General features: G+C 43.3%; 1 protein-coding gene across 3 annotated transcripts in view; it reads right to left on the bottom strand.

Moving 5' to 3' along the window:
• The window catches only part of SKAP1 (src kinase associated phosphoprotein 1), a 278,423-nt gene extending 266,669 nt beyond the window's left edge, over positions 1-11,754 (bottom strand). Inside the window, exon 1 of one of the 3 annotated variants that reach the window (XM_060646296.3) lies at positions 11,336-11,754. In XM_060646296.3, coding sequence (XP_060502279.1) covers positions 11,336-11,381 — 46 coding nt within the window. In that variant the 5' untranslated portion in view covers positions 11,382-11,754. The remainder of the gene's footprint in view (positions 1-11,335) is intronic. The other 2 variants (XM_060646295.3, XM_060646294.3) reach the window with 2 other exon arrangements.
• Positions 11,755-15,965: the final 4,211 nt, after the last annotated feature.

Below are 15,965 nucleotides of genomic sequence, written 5' to 3'. Positions count from 1 at the left end.
ACATCTGCAATCTATTTGAGAGTCTAAAAATTTATCCTACAGAAATATTTTCACCTGTACACAAAGATGCACAGAGATAGGTTCTCTACAGCACTGTGGAAATATTTTTAAAAATTGGGAAAAACTTAAACATCCATCAAGAGAAAAATAGTTACAAATTTTGCAACACCATGCAGCAATTTATATATATGCATGGATAGACAGATTCACATGGAAAAGTATATAATACTACCCTGTCTAAAAAAGATCAAGTAGTCTTATTTCTATGTTGTGTAAATATTCTATAATAAAAATATATCCATGAGAACTCTCACACACTGCTGGTAGGAGTGTAAAATAAGTATAATTGCTTTGGGAAACTGGAGTTTCTAATAAAATTAAACATATACCTACCCTATGACCCAGTAATTCTACTCCTAAATATTTATCTGAAAGAAGTGAGTGCTTATGTTCACAAAGCAGGTTATATAAGAGTGCTCACAGCAGCTGTATTCACAATAGCCCCAAACTGAACAGCTCAATGTCCATCAGCAGAAAAATGGATAAGCAAAATATGGAATATGGGATACTACTCTGCATAAAGGATAAAACTGATACACAGAACAACAGGGATAAATCACAAAAATACGATGTTGAGGACAGACACAAAAGAGATCATATTGATTCATGAAGTTCCAGAACAACTACAGTAATCCATGATGATAGAGGTCAGAATAGTGGTTACCTCTGGGGAGGGCTACTAACTGGAAAGGAGACTTTTCAGGATGATGGAAATGTTTATATCTTAATCTGGGTGGCGGTCACACAGGTGTTTACATATATTAAAGTCATCGAGTTGTAACACTTAAGATTAGTGCGTTTTATGTACATAAATCATACCTTAATGAAAGAAGGAAGGGAGAAAAGGAGGGAGGGAGGAATGGATAGATGGATTGAGGGAGGAAGAGGTTCATACAAGAAGTTATCAGAAAGGAAAAATTATTTAAATTTTTTTAAATGTTTATTTATTTTTGAGACAGAGACAGAGTGTGAGCAGGGGAGGGGCAGAGAGGGAGACACAGAATCTGAAGCAGGCTCCAGGCTCTAAGCTGTCACCACAGAGCGCGACGCAAGGCTTGAACCCACAAACCGCGAGATCATGACCTGAGCCAAAGTTGGACACTTAACCAAATGAGCTGCCCAGGAGCCCCGGAAAAATTATTTTAAAGGCAGTGTGATTTTCAGGAGGTTTATTAGACCACAGCTAAGAGATATTTTCTGCATCATCTTGAGCAAAGCAGCCAGATACATGAGGACATACTGTATGATTGAATAAGCAAAGCTGAACTTTGCTGTTAGAAATCAGAGGCGTGCTTGCCTATAGGTGTGGGTAGGTACTAAAGGACACAGAGGGTCTCTGGAAGTTTTGGTAACGTTTTTGCCTTTGTTTTGGGGATGTGTTCTTTTTGTGAAGATTCACTGAGCTGTATATTTATGATTGAGCATTTTTCTGGAAGTATATTGTACCCAATAAAAACATCACAAAATAGGGGGTACTGGGTGGCTCAGCTGGTAAAGCGTCCAACTTCTGCCCAGGTCATGATCTCAACGGTTCATGAGTTCGAGCCCTGCATTGGGCTCTGTGCTGACAGATCAGAGCCTGGAGCCTGCTTCAGATTCTGTGTCTCCCTCTCCTTCTGCCCCTCCCCTGCTCACACTCTGTCTCTCTCTCTCTCAAAAAGATGAATAAATATTAAAAAAACTTTTTAATAAATAAAAAACAACACAAAATAAAACAAACAAAAAGAGGTATTTTCAGTAGCTAAATACCCCAGCATTCTCCATATATTTGATTTATAAGGTACACTACCTTAATTAATTCCAACTCAACTACAATATTGGTTTGCATAAGTAAAAATATGTGTCACAGGACACATTTTAGCAAAGCTCCTACTATGTGAATAAACACCTTATTTCCTTGTATCATACTAACATTAGAATGTCAACAATGTTAGGAGGAGACCCTAGATGAGAATTTAAGTAACCCATAAATGATTTTATCAAACCCATAAGCTTTCAGTAAAGCTCGCTCTCTGGATGTTAAGACCACTTTGTTCCTGAGCCCACATCTGTCCTATCTCCCATGTAAAAGCTGGATAGTAAAATTAAGCAGTGGAACTCAAAGACTCCAAACCTGAAAAGCCATCTGTTAGAATCATCTAACCTATAATGCAGCACTGACAAACCGGAAAAGCAAGCAATGAACTTGGAAACACAGGGGAAATAAATATGAATAAATGTAGCAGAAATTATAGGATTTCTGTAGGGTGTAATGGCTTATGACGTGAAAAAATGAGATCTATGATAGTTATGTCAATATGTTAAGATTCTCAGATGATGGTAAAACTTGAAACTTATCTTATTTTTCCAATATTTAAAGTGACTGAAAATTGTTTAAGTATTACAAGTATATAATGAGAAAAAATGTTATTATCTTAATTGGTGGCACCAAAATTCCTCTTAGAGAGACAACTGTCACCGTTTGGGAAAGTAACTTGTTTCTCTGTGTGGGTGTTGGGGGGGAGCCTAAAAAATTCAACAGACAGCTAAACTATCTTTTCAGTTGGCCAGGGAAATAGAGTTGTTGTTGTTGTCTTTTTCTTTTTTCTTTTTGGTTTTGATCCAGATAGGATAAAGGGAGAAAGTGCCTATGAGAAAGCATAGGCTGAGAACTACATCAGGTGAAGGGTCAGAGGGCACTCTCTGATGACTGGGGTGGCAAAGATTTAGGAATAGGGATGCTTAATATTCAAATTGAAATAATTTGCATTACTGCTATGTAAACCCCTCATCCCTCTTCTTGTTCCCCCTAAAATTCCAGTGATGTCTTCTACAATTGCAGGGGCTTCACATGAGTAGGCTTTTGTGGAAACTGAGGAAAAGGGTCTATCTAGGCCAGGGTTTCTCAATCTTGCACTACTGACATTTGGGGTTGTATGATTCTTTGCTTGTGGGGGCTGTCCTATGCATTGTAGGAAGTTTAGCATCAGGCCTGGCCTCTACCCACTAGATTCCATAGCACCTCCCCAGTTGCAACAACAAAAAACGTGTCCACGTGTTGCCAAAAGTCCCCTGAGAAACAAAATCATCCGATTTGGAAACCAAAAGTTTACGCCTACATGACTCAGGGCAGCTAAGAGCCTGGAAGGAAAAGTACCCTGAGAATGCATGCTCCTTGAGAATTATTAGGATTTTGAGGAGACGTCTGGGCTTCCACAGGGAATAGATCATGCCTAGAGTTCAAAAGGTCAGGGCAGCCTACCCAACACCTAGGGTATACCCACAATGAAGCTCAAATATTTCTACCTATTAAAAAAATGTTTTTTTAAAAAACAAAAAGGAAGAAGAGGAAGAGTAAACTTTCTTTTTTTTCTACTGAGAAGTAATGCAAAACTACTATTTTACAAACACAAACACACACACACACAGCATTCTACAACAAGGTAAGGAGCCCATATTTTTCCTAAGTTAACAATGAAGCTAATATCTCTCCTTCTTCCATAAATTTTCTCATAGAATGATCACTGGACTCTAATCTAAGGAAGGATAGAAATGGAGGAGACTCGGAAAGAACCCCTACAAACTTCCCCTAATTTAGAGAGGCAAGGGTGAATCACCGACATAGGTAAAAGGCCACACCTCAGAGCTTTCCTATAAAGAAGCAAAAGCAAACAAAACAAAACAAATTAAACCAAAAAAATCAACAAGACTTTCTCTAAGAAAATAATTTTTTAAAAATTTACCAAATATTAAGTTCTTTTCAAATATTCATTCCTTTGTTCCCCATGTAAATTCTATGAGATGGGTACTATTATGATTCCCATTTTACAGATGAGCAAACTGAGACCCAAAGTCAACCAGGTAGTAAGAAAGTGGCAGAGTCAGGATTTGAATTTAGGCAAACTAAACACACACACACACACACACACACACACACACACACACACACACAACCATACAGGACCTGTGAGAAAACACTCAAATTCAAAGAGAAAAGATCATCTTGAAAAACTAGAAAAAAATGCCTTCCTCTGAAGTAGATTTATTATTTAAAAAAAAATTTTAATGTGTCTTTATTTTTGAGAGATATAGAGAGACAGAGCATGATCAGAGAAGGGGCAGAGAGAGAGGGAGACACAGAATCAGAAGCAGGCTCCAGGCTCTGAGCTGTCAGCACAGAGCCTGACATGGTGTTCAAACTCACAGACTGTGAGATCATGACTTGAGCCAAAGTTGGATGCTTAACTGACTGAGTCACCCAGGGGCCCCAAGTAGATTTATTATTAAAGAACAGATGTATAGAAAATTTCTAATTTGTATTCTCAAAAACATACAAAAACTCAGATCTATAAGCCAGCGCTTTGCAGATGTAATGACAAGGAAACAATGAATGATAAGGAAAAAATACATGGAAATTTTTTTTTTTAATTGAATGCTGAATTTAAAATCATGATGAAGTCAGTGACAGAACAATAAAAAAGGTGAATTGGAGACAGTAGTTTAAGGTTTAATATATATCTTAACGTATACTCCAATGTGACAAAATAAAGCAAATGGAGCAGAAGTAGTGATAATAGAAAACTTCCCCAAGTTAAAGACCTGAGTCTACAGGTCAAAATGGTTCATTACAAACTGAGAAAAATTATTTTAAAAATCTCAAACTTTGACACTATCTAGTGACATTTCTGAGAGCAAAGAAAAACATCCTATAAACATCTAGGCAGAGGGTGGGAGAAATGGGCTACAAAAGAAATACATCAGGCTGGCATCAGACTTCTCCTCCACAAAACTGAAGGCCAGAAGATAATGGGATACTTCTAGAGAGTGAATTAGTAGGAAGGGGAAGAAATGGGCAGAGTGCAAGTCTAGAACTTTCTGTACACACGTAAGTTTAAAATTTTTTAATGTTTTTTTTTTAATGTTTATTTATTTTTGAAGAAGAGAGACAGAACACAAGTGAGGGAGGGGCAGAGAGAGAGGGAGACACAAAATTCGAGGCAGGCTCCAGGCTCTGAGCTGTCAGCACAAAGCCTGACGCGGGACTCCAACTCACAAACCACGAGATCATGACCTGAGCCGAAGTCGGATGCTTAACCGACTGAGCCACCCAGGCGCCCCTACACACCTAAGTTTATATGAAACTAGATAGACACATTCTTGGACATGCAGGGGATAAGGAAGTGTAGTATCAAAGAACCCTTCTTGAGGGGTGCCTGGGTGGCTCAGTCGGCTCAGTCTTACCTTGGCTCAGATTGTGATCTCACTGCTCACGGGTCCAAGCCCCACATCGGGCTCTGTGCTGACAGCTCAGAGCCTGGAGCCTACCTCAAATTCTGTGTCTCCCTCTTTCTCTGCCCCTCCCTCGCTTGCATTCTGTCTCTCTTCTTCTTCAAAAAAATAAACATTAAAAAAAGATTTTTTTTAAAGGAACCCTTCTTGAGAAATTCACCCAGTATTATATTCTAGATCATCATCTACTAGGGCCTTATGCACTGTCCAATCCAGTAGCCAGCATGGCTACTGAGCAGCTGAAATGTAGCTAGCGCAATTGAGGAACCGAAATTTTTAATTTAATTTAAACGTAAATAGCCACCTATGGCTAGTGGCCACCATATTAGCCCAGTCTAAATATCTAAGAGAGATAAAATTAAAAGTTCAAGAATGAAAAAGCCATGGTACAAAAAGTAAGCAATGAGCAAATCAAAGGGAAAAAACAGTATTATATCTATGGCTTAAAAATATTATGCAAATGTCAGAAAATAATTATTGTAATATACATAATAAAATATTAACAATTCTGAGTCTAAAATCTCAGATTATATCAGGAATTTCACATTTCACCTGAGAGGAAAGAGCCAAAAGATACTGTTTCATTCTTAGTGTTGCTAAATCAAAGGGACATGGTGCTTTTTTTTAAGCCATAAGAGAAAAAATATCAGTGGAATAACACCTGAATATATAACTTCTAGATCACTGGCAAGAAAAAAATAATTTTAATGATCTGAGAAAATTCTCAAGAGACCTTAGGAATTGAAAGACTGTAAGTGTGGGGGCGCCTGGGTGGCTCAGTCGGTTAAGCGGCCGACTTCAGCTCGGGTCATGATCTCGCGGTCCGTGAGTTCAAGCCCCGCGTCGGGCTCTGTGCTGACAGCTCAGAGCCTGGAGCCTGTTTCGGATTCTGTGTGGCCCTCTCTCTGACCCTCCCCCGTTCATGCTCTGTCTCTCTCTGTCTCAAAAATAAATAAACGTTAAAAAAAAAAAAAAAGAAAAACTGTAAGTGGAAAGATCACTATATAAAACTATCCACACACTACGTCCCAACTTTTAAAGTATGTACATACAATAAAAGCTGACAGAAATACATGGAACTTTAACAATTGTTGACCATGGGTGACTGTGTATCATTGTGCGTGTTCTAAATTTTCTACAATGAGCATTATTACCTTTATAATCAGAGAAAATTTTAACATGGAAAAAGAAGAATGGTTAGATCTCACCTGCCGGTAGTCTCTCCTATCTAGAAGACAACCCGGTATCACAAATTAAGCAAAAAAGACTCTTGAGCAGCCAAATGCATGTCACAAAGTCTACACCTAAAGATTTGGGTACTGTGTTCATCTAAAGAGCCCTTCATACCTTCTTTTACACATCTCAATCCCAACAAGCTTGATTCCCTCATATTCCAGTAGCAGTATGGCTCCAGACACACTGAGAGCAATGTAAAGTGATAGACCCGACCTTGCAGTAGGAAAAAAGTGACAAAAATAAAAATAGAAAACAGATGTTGACCTTCACAAGGCAGTCCGGGGGCAACTGGGACAGAAACAGCCCTAAACAACTCAATATGTTTCCACAAAGTTTGATAACCTATATTCACTGTAACAACTCTTGAGTTGCAGATTGGCTAGTTGAGGAAGTGAGAAAGTGAGGAAGTGAGAAAAATTCCAAATACGTTTTAGAAAAAGATGAATCACAAATTTTATGATAAAAAGTTAGAGTGCTTCATTAAAGAGAATCAAACTATCAAGAGTAACTCACTCTTACCAGTTCCACAGAGTTGGAATTTTACTGTACTGAAAAGAATTTTAGGGTTGGTTGCATCGACCAAAACAAATCTGGAGAACAATCTAGAAGGAAATGATTAATTACTATTTCTTTCCAAGGAAGTTTAAAAATTAGTAACCATAGGCATATCAGAATTAGTGTTCACACAGCAGTTGCTACTAAATGCAGCTGGGATGTGGATGTTGTTTTGGCTTTACTCCACACTCCCAGCAGGATCTAGGTACCTTGCAGGTGGTTGGCACCTATTAGCTCTTAGGGTAAAATCAGTAGGTCCCATTCCATCACACACGGCACATTTTGAATTGAAGAAATAAATATATATTCAACCTCCTTCATACTTGCCTCTTGTGCTTCTTACTTCAAAAGCAGGGATAGAAAGACAAGGAAGAAACTGATTATGTTTATATCTATGGAGCAAAGATTATGCAAACTGCCAGCACACCATTGTTTTTGTTTTCAGTATGGTTATCACAAAACAAAAACAAAAAGATAGCTTCTACATCTCAAGCCTGATTATTTGAAAACAGACCTGAATATTTCCTCCTCTTTCAATAAGGCAATAAACAAACACTTTTCATTTTACTTATCTGTAAGGTACTTATTTGCTGATATGGACTAGTTACAATTTCTATAAGAGAGCTTGACAGAGTCTGAGGAGGCTATTTCCTGAGTTACTCTAAAAGTACTCTCGCTGCTTTAACATTTGCCAAAACTCCAAGAAAGCATCAAAAAAAAAAAAAAAAAAATCCCCACCCTCCACACACCCCCAGAGCTAACAAGAGAAAAACATAATCATAACCTCAGTTAATGGTCCTTTAGCACTCTGACCACTCTGACATCTGCAAGCTTCTTTTTGTCTTTTGTTTGTCCCTTTTTCTTTTAAAGAACACTACTGGGGCGCCTGGGTGGCTCAGTCGGTTGAGCTTCCACCTTTGGCTCAGGTCATGTCACGGTTCATGAGTTTGAGCCCCGCGTCGGGCTCTGTGCTGACAGCTCGGAGCCTGGAGCCTGCTTCGGATTCTGTGTCTCCCTCTCTCTCTGACCCTCCCCCGTTCATGCTCTGTCTGTCTCTGTCTCAAAAATAAATAAATGTTAAAAAAAAATGAAAGAACGCTACTGATTGTTTATCTGATTAACAAAAGTTAATACATGGTCATTGTCACAATTCCAACAACATGAAGGTGTATGAAATAAAAGTAATGATCTCTGTCTCCCCCACCTTCTTATTCCCCTCCCAAAAAAACCAATGCTAACAGCTAGGTGTATATTCTTACTTCTTCCTAGGCTTACAAAATAATACATAATATACGGGAGGGAGGGCATGGTTCACCTTTTTGTTCTCAAACAAAAACAGATCATATATGTTATTGTGCACCTTGCTTTTAGTCTTAAACCTATGGACATTTTCCAAGCCAATATATACAGATACAGTACATTCTTTTTAATGGCTGCAAAATATTCCATAAGATGGATAATTCATTCATACCATTGCCCCACCTTTCCCAGCTCATGGACATTCGAGATGGATCTTTGTACGCATACCTCCTGTCCTTTAATTTCAGTAATACAGATTCCCAGAAGTTGAGTTTTTGGGTCAAATGAAACATTTCCAAATGTTTAAAATTTTATCCTTAAACAAAATTAATTGTAGACCTTCAACATTTCTGTTCCCTTCTTCCTTATGCAAAATTTTGGCATAAACCTTTCATAATGCTTTGCATATTTTATTTTTAAAAGCACACACATTATGTCAAAAAATGCCCCTGTCATTTATGCTCGTGTAGTTATAAATAAATAAATGCTTAAGTTATGGCTGTGATGGCCAGCATTAAATCACCGTGCAAATGCTTATGCCTTGGTTTATGAAAGTAGTAATTCATTGTGGAAACCCCACCACCACAGCCATGTGGCAGCACTAAAGTGGCAGCTCTCTCACCCTGTGACTCTCTCCACTGAGTGACAATATAGAGATCAGGACCTACATATTTTCTAATTGTCAACAGTTAACCTTAAAAAGTGTGTGTGGGAGGGGCCAAAGAAGGGGAGAGACAAGTACACAGTAACAGACAATAAATTGATAGCCATTATGGGTTTCTAATATCCACAAATTATTTGTAGTACAATGAATAATTCTACTGGCCTACACCAGAGACTGTATTCCATAAAAAACAAAATCGAAAAAATAAAATAAAATAAAATAAAAAATTAAAAGAAAATCTATAACCAATATGTTGCTAGGATTACATGAACCTTTCAAGAACATAGTCTTCAAACATTTTTCAATAGAATTATTGGTTGGTTGGAATCCCACTTTTATCTTTTTTCCCCTCTAGTTCAGATTCAGATTCCAATTGCAAACTTAAAAAAAAAGGCCTTCAAGAAATACATTAACCAACGAAGCTCCTTAAAATTTAATCTCAGACTCCTCTGTATATTCTAAAGACGCAAGCACCAACAGACATTGTTAAGACACAGCAAGTTTGATACAGAAGTATGTGACATGCAATTAATCTCCATTCATACCCTGCTCTACTTGTCAGCAAACAAAGGTTCTGCTTTAGAAGGAGATCTGAAGACTTCAATTAAAAACAGTCAGCTAACAAGAAAATAATCTAAGCTAAAGGAAGGTGGCAGGTGCAGAAATGAGTTGTTTACCAAAGTGTCAGTTTTGAACAATAAAGAACTGCACATCAAAAATGTTGAAGGAGTGGATTTCACTGCAAGCCTCTGAAAATAAAAAGGAATTTTCTACTAAGGCTGCACACAGAACGGAAGTATAGTTTAATGAGCTCGTAAAATAGGTTTTCTCTCATCAAATGACAGATACCAATAAAAAGAATCACTTTATATTTTTTAATGCAAGGGCAGAATTAAACTTTTCGCCACAGTTCCTTGTCTCCCAGGAACCACACTCACAGCCTCTCTTTATACTTAACATCGAATATTCAACCAACAACAAAGGGAAAGGCTGGATTGTTTCTTCTCAGACACCCAGATGATGCTATTTTAGCCTATAAATACTTTTTTACTCTGAAAGTTTAGATTTACTCAGGTCATAAGTAAAGTGGATTTTGGAAGCTTCACCTTAAAAGAAATACCTAGTTGACAGCTTTTACATAGAAGCAATCCAGAATGGAAACAGTGCTACAAACAGAGACCAAAAGGACTGCCAAATATTTGATTAGGAGGCATTTATACCAAGATAACAAGGTAATGGAGATATAAAACCAATTAAATTGAGAGAAACTGGAAAAAAAAAAAAAATACTCCTTGCCAAAAGTCTGACCTGCCCAAAGCAGGCCATCTGTTAAATATGTGTCAAAAATGTCACTCGGATGCCAAAAGGCTTAATTCCGAGTAGTTTCCTCCTGGGGCCCTTATGCAAGCACAGATTCCAGGCCTCTGTCCTTCCAGGAAGGTCAGTTACAGGGAAGCAAGTTTCTTGCACGAGAAAAAGTGTGAATGGAGCAGGTGATATTTCGAGTGTTAAGAAGGATGTGTCGAGTGTTGCTGAGTATGACCTTAACTCTTAAAAGGACTGCTTAGGAACGATAGTTTGAAGGTACACACCCTAGGATGGGGCATTTCTAGAAAAGTTAGAAATGTAATACTGCGTGTCAGCCTGCCCTGGGTGGGCAGCAAGACCTCCCCCCCCACCCCACCCCGCCCCAGAAGTCTGCAGGCTGGCAGAGGGAGGCACGGGCTTTGGGCGCCAGCAAAACTCCCATTAACCCCCAGGCCTTGGCCGACAGCATCCCACGAGCCCCTCGCACCCCCCTGAGAGCCTCGGGGAGCTCTGAGCAGGAGGGTGAGGGACTTCGGGGCTGGGGAGGGAGGAAGAAGGCAAAGCCCCACAGGCGCGGTGGTGGGGGGCTGTCCCCAGGAGACCGGGAACGTGAGGAGCGCCCCTGAGGACCTGGCTGGAAGGTGGTTCGGAAGCCTGGGAGGTTACGTGGAGGAGTGGAGACGCCTCGAGGAAAAAGAAAATGTGGAACTGAGCGGGGCGAATGGGACCCTGAGCGGGCAGAATGAAAATGTGGCTCTGCAGAGTTGAGGGTTCTAGAAGCCTTGAGGCTCTAGAAGGTGGAGGGTGATGGAGCTGCAAAGAGAGGCCGGCCTTGGAAGCCTCTGGCGTCCCGGGTGGGGGCCTCCAGCTCCGCACCAGAGGGACTCCCCGGGGGAGGGGTGGGGGAACGGCGGGAGGGGGCCTGGGGCTGGGCCAGGGCGTTACCTTCCATGAGCCAACGGATCTCCTCGGGGAGGGCGACGGCCTGCATTTGGCCGGGCGGTGAGGAGGCCGGAGTGTGAGGCGGGAGAGGGGCCGTGAAGGCCTGGTGCCAAGGCGGACGGGCTGGCGGGCGGCGGTCGCCGGGCGGAGGCACCTGTACCTCTGTCTCCGCCGCCGCCTCCCGGCCTGGCCGCAGGGCGGGGCCGCGGGCCCGGGGCGCGCTCAGGAAGTGGCGCGCGCGGCGGGCGGGGGGCGCGCCCCGGGCGGTGGGGGGGGGGGGGGGGGCGGACACCTGTGCGTGGGTGCACGCGCCACTCCCCGGGGCGCCCTCAGGTGGAAGACCCGGGGGCCGGGGGGCCGCCGCACAGGCAAAGCCCCACCAGCCCAAAAGACTCAACCCAAAGGAACCTGGTCTCCTGGGAGACTTTCTATCCTCAGCCCTGGACAGTTGACCTCAAGGGACAGGCTTAAAAGCCACGGTGGTGCCCGAAACGGGGCGCGGAGAGGCAGAATCCCAGGAGAGCCGTCCCCTCCCAGCCCAGCAGCAGCAAGCAATTCCCCATCCAGCTCGCACTTCCACGCCCAGGAAACCAGGGCAGAACGTTCACTATCTCAGGCAAACCGGATGTCTAAAGGGAATGGCCGTAGGTCCCAATAAATAATGCAAAGCCACCAACATTTAGGAGAAGCAGAGGCAGGGCTGCAGCGGATACAGGGAGCCCGTGTCCCTTCTTCCCTGAGGCTAAAAGGATGCGAGGAAGGGGAGGGGTAATCTGGAGAGAAGGGTGAGGGAGAGGGGAACCAAGCCTTTTCCCTCTAAGGGGGGGGGGGGGGGAGTGAAAGACCACAGAAAACGTGTTCTCCTCCCCTCATCCGAAGTACAGTGGGGGTCAGTGTCCTGGTTGTGACACGGTTCTGTAATATTGCAAGATGTTACCATTGAGGGAAACAGGGTAAGGGGTAGACAGGATCACTCTATCATCTCTTTGAACTTTTGTGAGTCTCAGCGATCGCAGAATAGTTTTGTGGGGGTTTTAAAGCACAATACCCCCCAAACCAAGAGCACACTGTATACACTGTATGTTAGCTAACTTGACGATAAATTATATATTAAAAAAATACAGTACGATAAACCCAGTGCCATGAAGGTAGAAAGTGCCATGAGCGGTAAAAGGAGGAAGACTAATATAAAAAAAAAAAAAAAAAAGAGGGAAGTGTGGGTGCATGTGTGTTTAATGGTGCATGTGGCATTCGAGATGGGGTCTGAACATACCTGACTTTGAAGGGGCAGGAGGGCTTTCCAGGTGGAAAGACCAGAGTAAACAAAGACGGAAAAACCTTTTGTTTGAGGAACAGCTAATACCCCTTTTACCAGACAGTGTAGGGAAATTGTGGTTGTCGAGAAAACTTGAAGTTTTATTGTGAAGGGACTTGAAAGTCAGAATGAGGATTTTGAACTCAGCTGAGTGTGCACTTGGGAGACATTGACAAATTCTGAGCTGGTGAGCAACCTACCTGTGTAGTGTATGATCTTACACATCTCACTTTACCTCTACCGTTTTCCTTCTTTCTAAAACATGAAGTCTCTAGTCTCAAGACTCTGCCTACAGAACGTGTGGGGAGGATTGGGAGCAGTAAGGGAGAGGACACGGGGAAGATGGGTGAAGTGGTTTTGACAGGCTCAGGGGACATAATGACAGAATTGTGAATAGGGGGACGGGAGCCACAAGGAGAAACTGTCCAGAAGGATGTGGGGTAGCACTGCCTGGCATAGTTTCCCAAGGTTGGGGGCTAGATCCTTTAAGGAGTGCAGTGGCTTCCAGCCATCTTTACGCGTCCACATCCGGCAATCTGAAGAGGAATGGTTTGGGGATCACATGACCCACCCACAAGTTGCAGCAAACTGGACTGGGGTTGGGGGGACACGGGCTGGCAAGTCTCTGGGGACTCTAGCTCCCGCTGCTCTTCCTTCTCGCTCTGGAAAAGTTAACCACAAGCAGGCCGCCTCCTCCAGGCTCTGGAGCAAATACCAGGTCCCTGTTCGGGCATTTTTATCATACTGCTCCTTCTATAAAATTGTAGCTGCTCTGGAATCATTTTTAAGTACTTATGACGTGTTAAAAGGCAAGGGAGGATATATGGGAACTCTCAGTAGTATCACCATAATTTTTCTCTAAATCTGAAACCGTTCTAAAAAAAAAAAAAAGGCAAGGGAAAACAAAGTCCCTCCTGTATGTAACCCCAGCACTCTGCCTTGCTTTCCCTCTCGGCAGTGGGAGGAAATCTGACAACCTTTCCCACTTCTTCAAGGATATTTGTAAATGCTAATATAGGCTACAAGCTAATGAGTCATTTGGGGAAGAGCAATGAACCCAGGTAATCTTACGACCTCCCAGGCCTTCACTGCCTGGCTTACTTCTACCAAAGGAAGCAGCAGAAACTCGAGGCATAGGTATTCTACATCCATTCTGGGTCTTAGAGAGACAGGGGGAGAGGGAGGTGCAGAGTTGGGTAGGGTGCGGTGGGTGACTGGCAGATTGCAATACGGCATTGTCATGTTGCATCAAGGTTCCTCATTGCAGACAGAAACCTGCCTCCACACATGAGCGCGGCCCCTCCTTAATCATCTGAGGACCCTGGTTCAGCAGTCAGCCTCAGTCCTAATGACATTCTGTTAAATGGACAAATTCCTTTGAAGCCTTGTCCTTCTTTGAAATCCAATTTCGCAAGAAGCCAGATCTGATTGGGGGTAGCCATGGAAACCACACCGAGGAGTCTTTGAGAAGGTGGAGAGAGGCAAGGCAAAACGTGATAGTCAAGAGTCCTTTACTGCTCTGTCGGAAATATCAAAGGGATCTGGAGAGGTTGGCAGCCGGCGAGTCCCTGCCCGGGGCCTGTTCTGTGTGGCTGGGTACCATGTGGCTGTCCTGGAAGTAAGCAGCCAGCTGTCTCCTCACACAGGCAGGGGGATGGAGCAGAATACACAAACCCCAGATCTGTCGGCCTCCCTCTTCTTCCCCTCCCCCAGCCCCAATTCCAGCAAGATCTTAGCATCCCCTTCGAAGCTGCCTGCCCCTTAAAGGCAAACAACAAAAGAATGACAAGGTCAAAATACAAGGCCCCAACAGATAAGAGGTCCCTTGGAGCAGAGGCCACGAAATTAATCTGAAATTCCTTGTAATTAGATAAGATAAGGCTATCTAAAGAGATGCATAGCAGCCAGGAATGGAGTCCAGCCGCACAACATGCAGAGAATATACCTCCTGGTCCACTGGGGCCCCTCACACACTGTCAGCAGACAGAAGACACACAAAACAGGGCCCATGCCAGCCTCTGGGCTGCTCGGAGATGCCGTCTACATGTTCTCATGCCAGGTGGGCACTCACTAAATATGCATCCATGGGGTGTCCAGGGGACTCAATCGGGAAGAAACAAAAGCATCTGGCACCCAGAATGGCATGGGGTGGGAACAACTACAAGCAAAGCAGGAGCCGGCTGGCATCGCGCCACCCTGGCTGAAATGGGTCTGGAGAGGAGGCTGGGGAGGGCAGGCTTTTGGACTTTATTCTGAGCTGGTTATTGATCCCTGGATGCTGGGTCACGACACACGGCCGAGCTGACGTCTGCCCTGTGGATGCACGGCTGCCGCATCTCAGCCCCTCGGTCCCAACCCCATCAACCGGGTTTATTGACTCTTTTATTGACGATGCTGGGGCCTAATGAGGACAAGAGCTGCACACTTCATTAAGGGCTGTGGAAGGAGAGATGATGCATCCTGCCCAGTGCCAAGAAGCAGTCTCACCACGTGCTTTGCAAGGCCCCGGACACCCAGCCTCCTGCCACCCCTAAGGTAGAGGAGCCGGACACGAGGTGTTCACTTGGGCTCATCACTTCAGCGGCCTTAAAATGCAAGGTGTCTACCACTTGCCAGAAGCCATGCTCTTAGTAATTAGCTAACCTCGCGACTTAGGAAGGACCTACGCCCACACTCACCCAAAAGCACTTTGATGGTCTCCCTTGCCAGTTCACACTCCTAGATTCTCTGCACCCACACATACGATAAAATAAGCAGATTCTCATGTCATATCAGGGAACATTCTCAAAGCAGGTTCTCAATGATGTGCAGGCTCAGAACAGAATACGGGACTATTAAAACTCAAAAGGATCTTCAAGTGATCAAATTCAAGATGAGGAACAGACCCAGCGCTCTGCCCATGGCCACTCAGCTCACTAGGGGCTGCGCTGGCATTAGAATCCTGGTTCTTTAGCACTGACCCAAAGCTCTTGTAGACTGAACTCCTGAGATGAATAATTACAGCCAGGGATCACAGACACACTTGTCTGGGAAGCCATGGTTGTTGGGCTCCCTCCATCTAAATAGTAACAGTTCTTTCTTTGTTCTTTATCTTATCTTTCTATCACTACCCCCTCTTATTATTTTTTTGCCCTATTCCCCAGTCCCCCCCCTTTTTTTTTGGTGTCTTCTTGGCCTATCCCTTAGACCATATTAGACATCCCCCGTGGGCACTGCTGAGCCCAGCAGAAACCCTAAAGACCAAAGAGGTTGCTGACTCTGACATTCTCTGTCTTTGATTGGCTCTCTTGGGAATCCGAAGTGGAGGGAGGCACAGAG

Source organism: Panthera onca, chromosome E1 (assembly GCF_046562875.1).
Source record: "Panthera onca isolate mPanOnc1 chromosome E1, mPanOnc1 haplotype 2, whole genome shotgun sequence".
Classification (NCBI taxonomy): Eukaryota; Metazoa; Chordata; class Mammalia; order Carnivora; family Felidae; genus Panthera; species Panthera onca.
The sequence above is the reverse complement of the archived record's forward strand: the minus strand, read 5'-3'. Positions and strand labels throughout refer to the sequence as shown.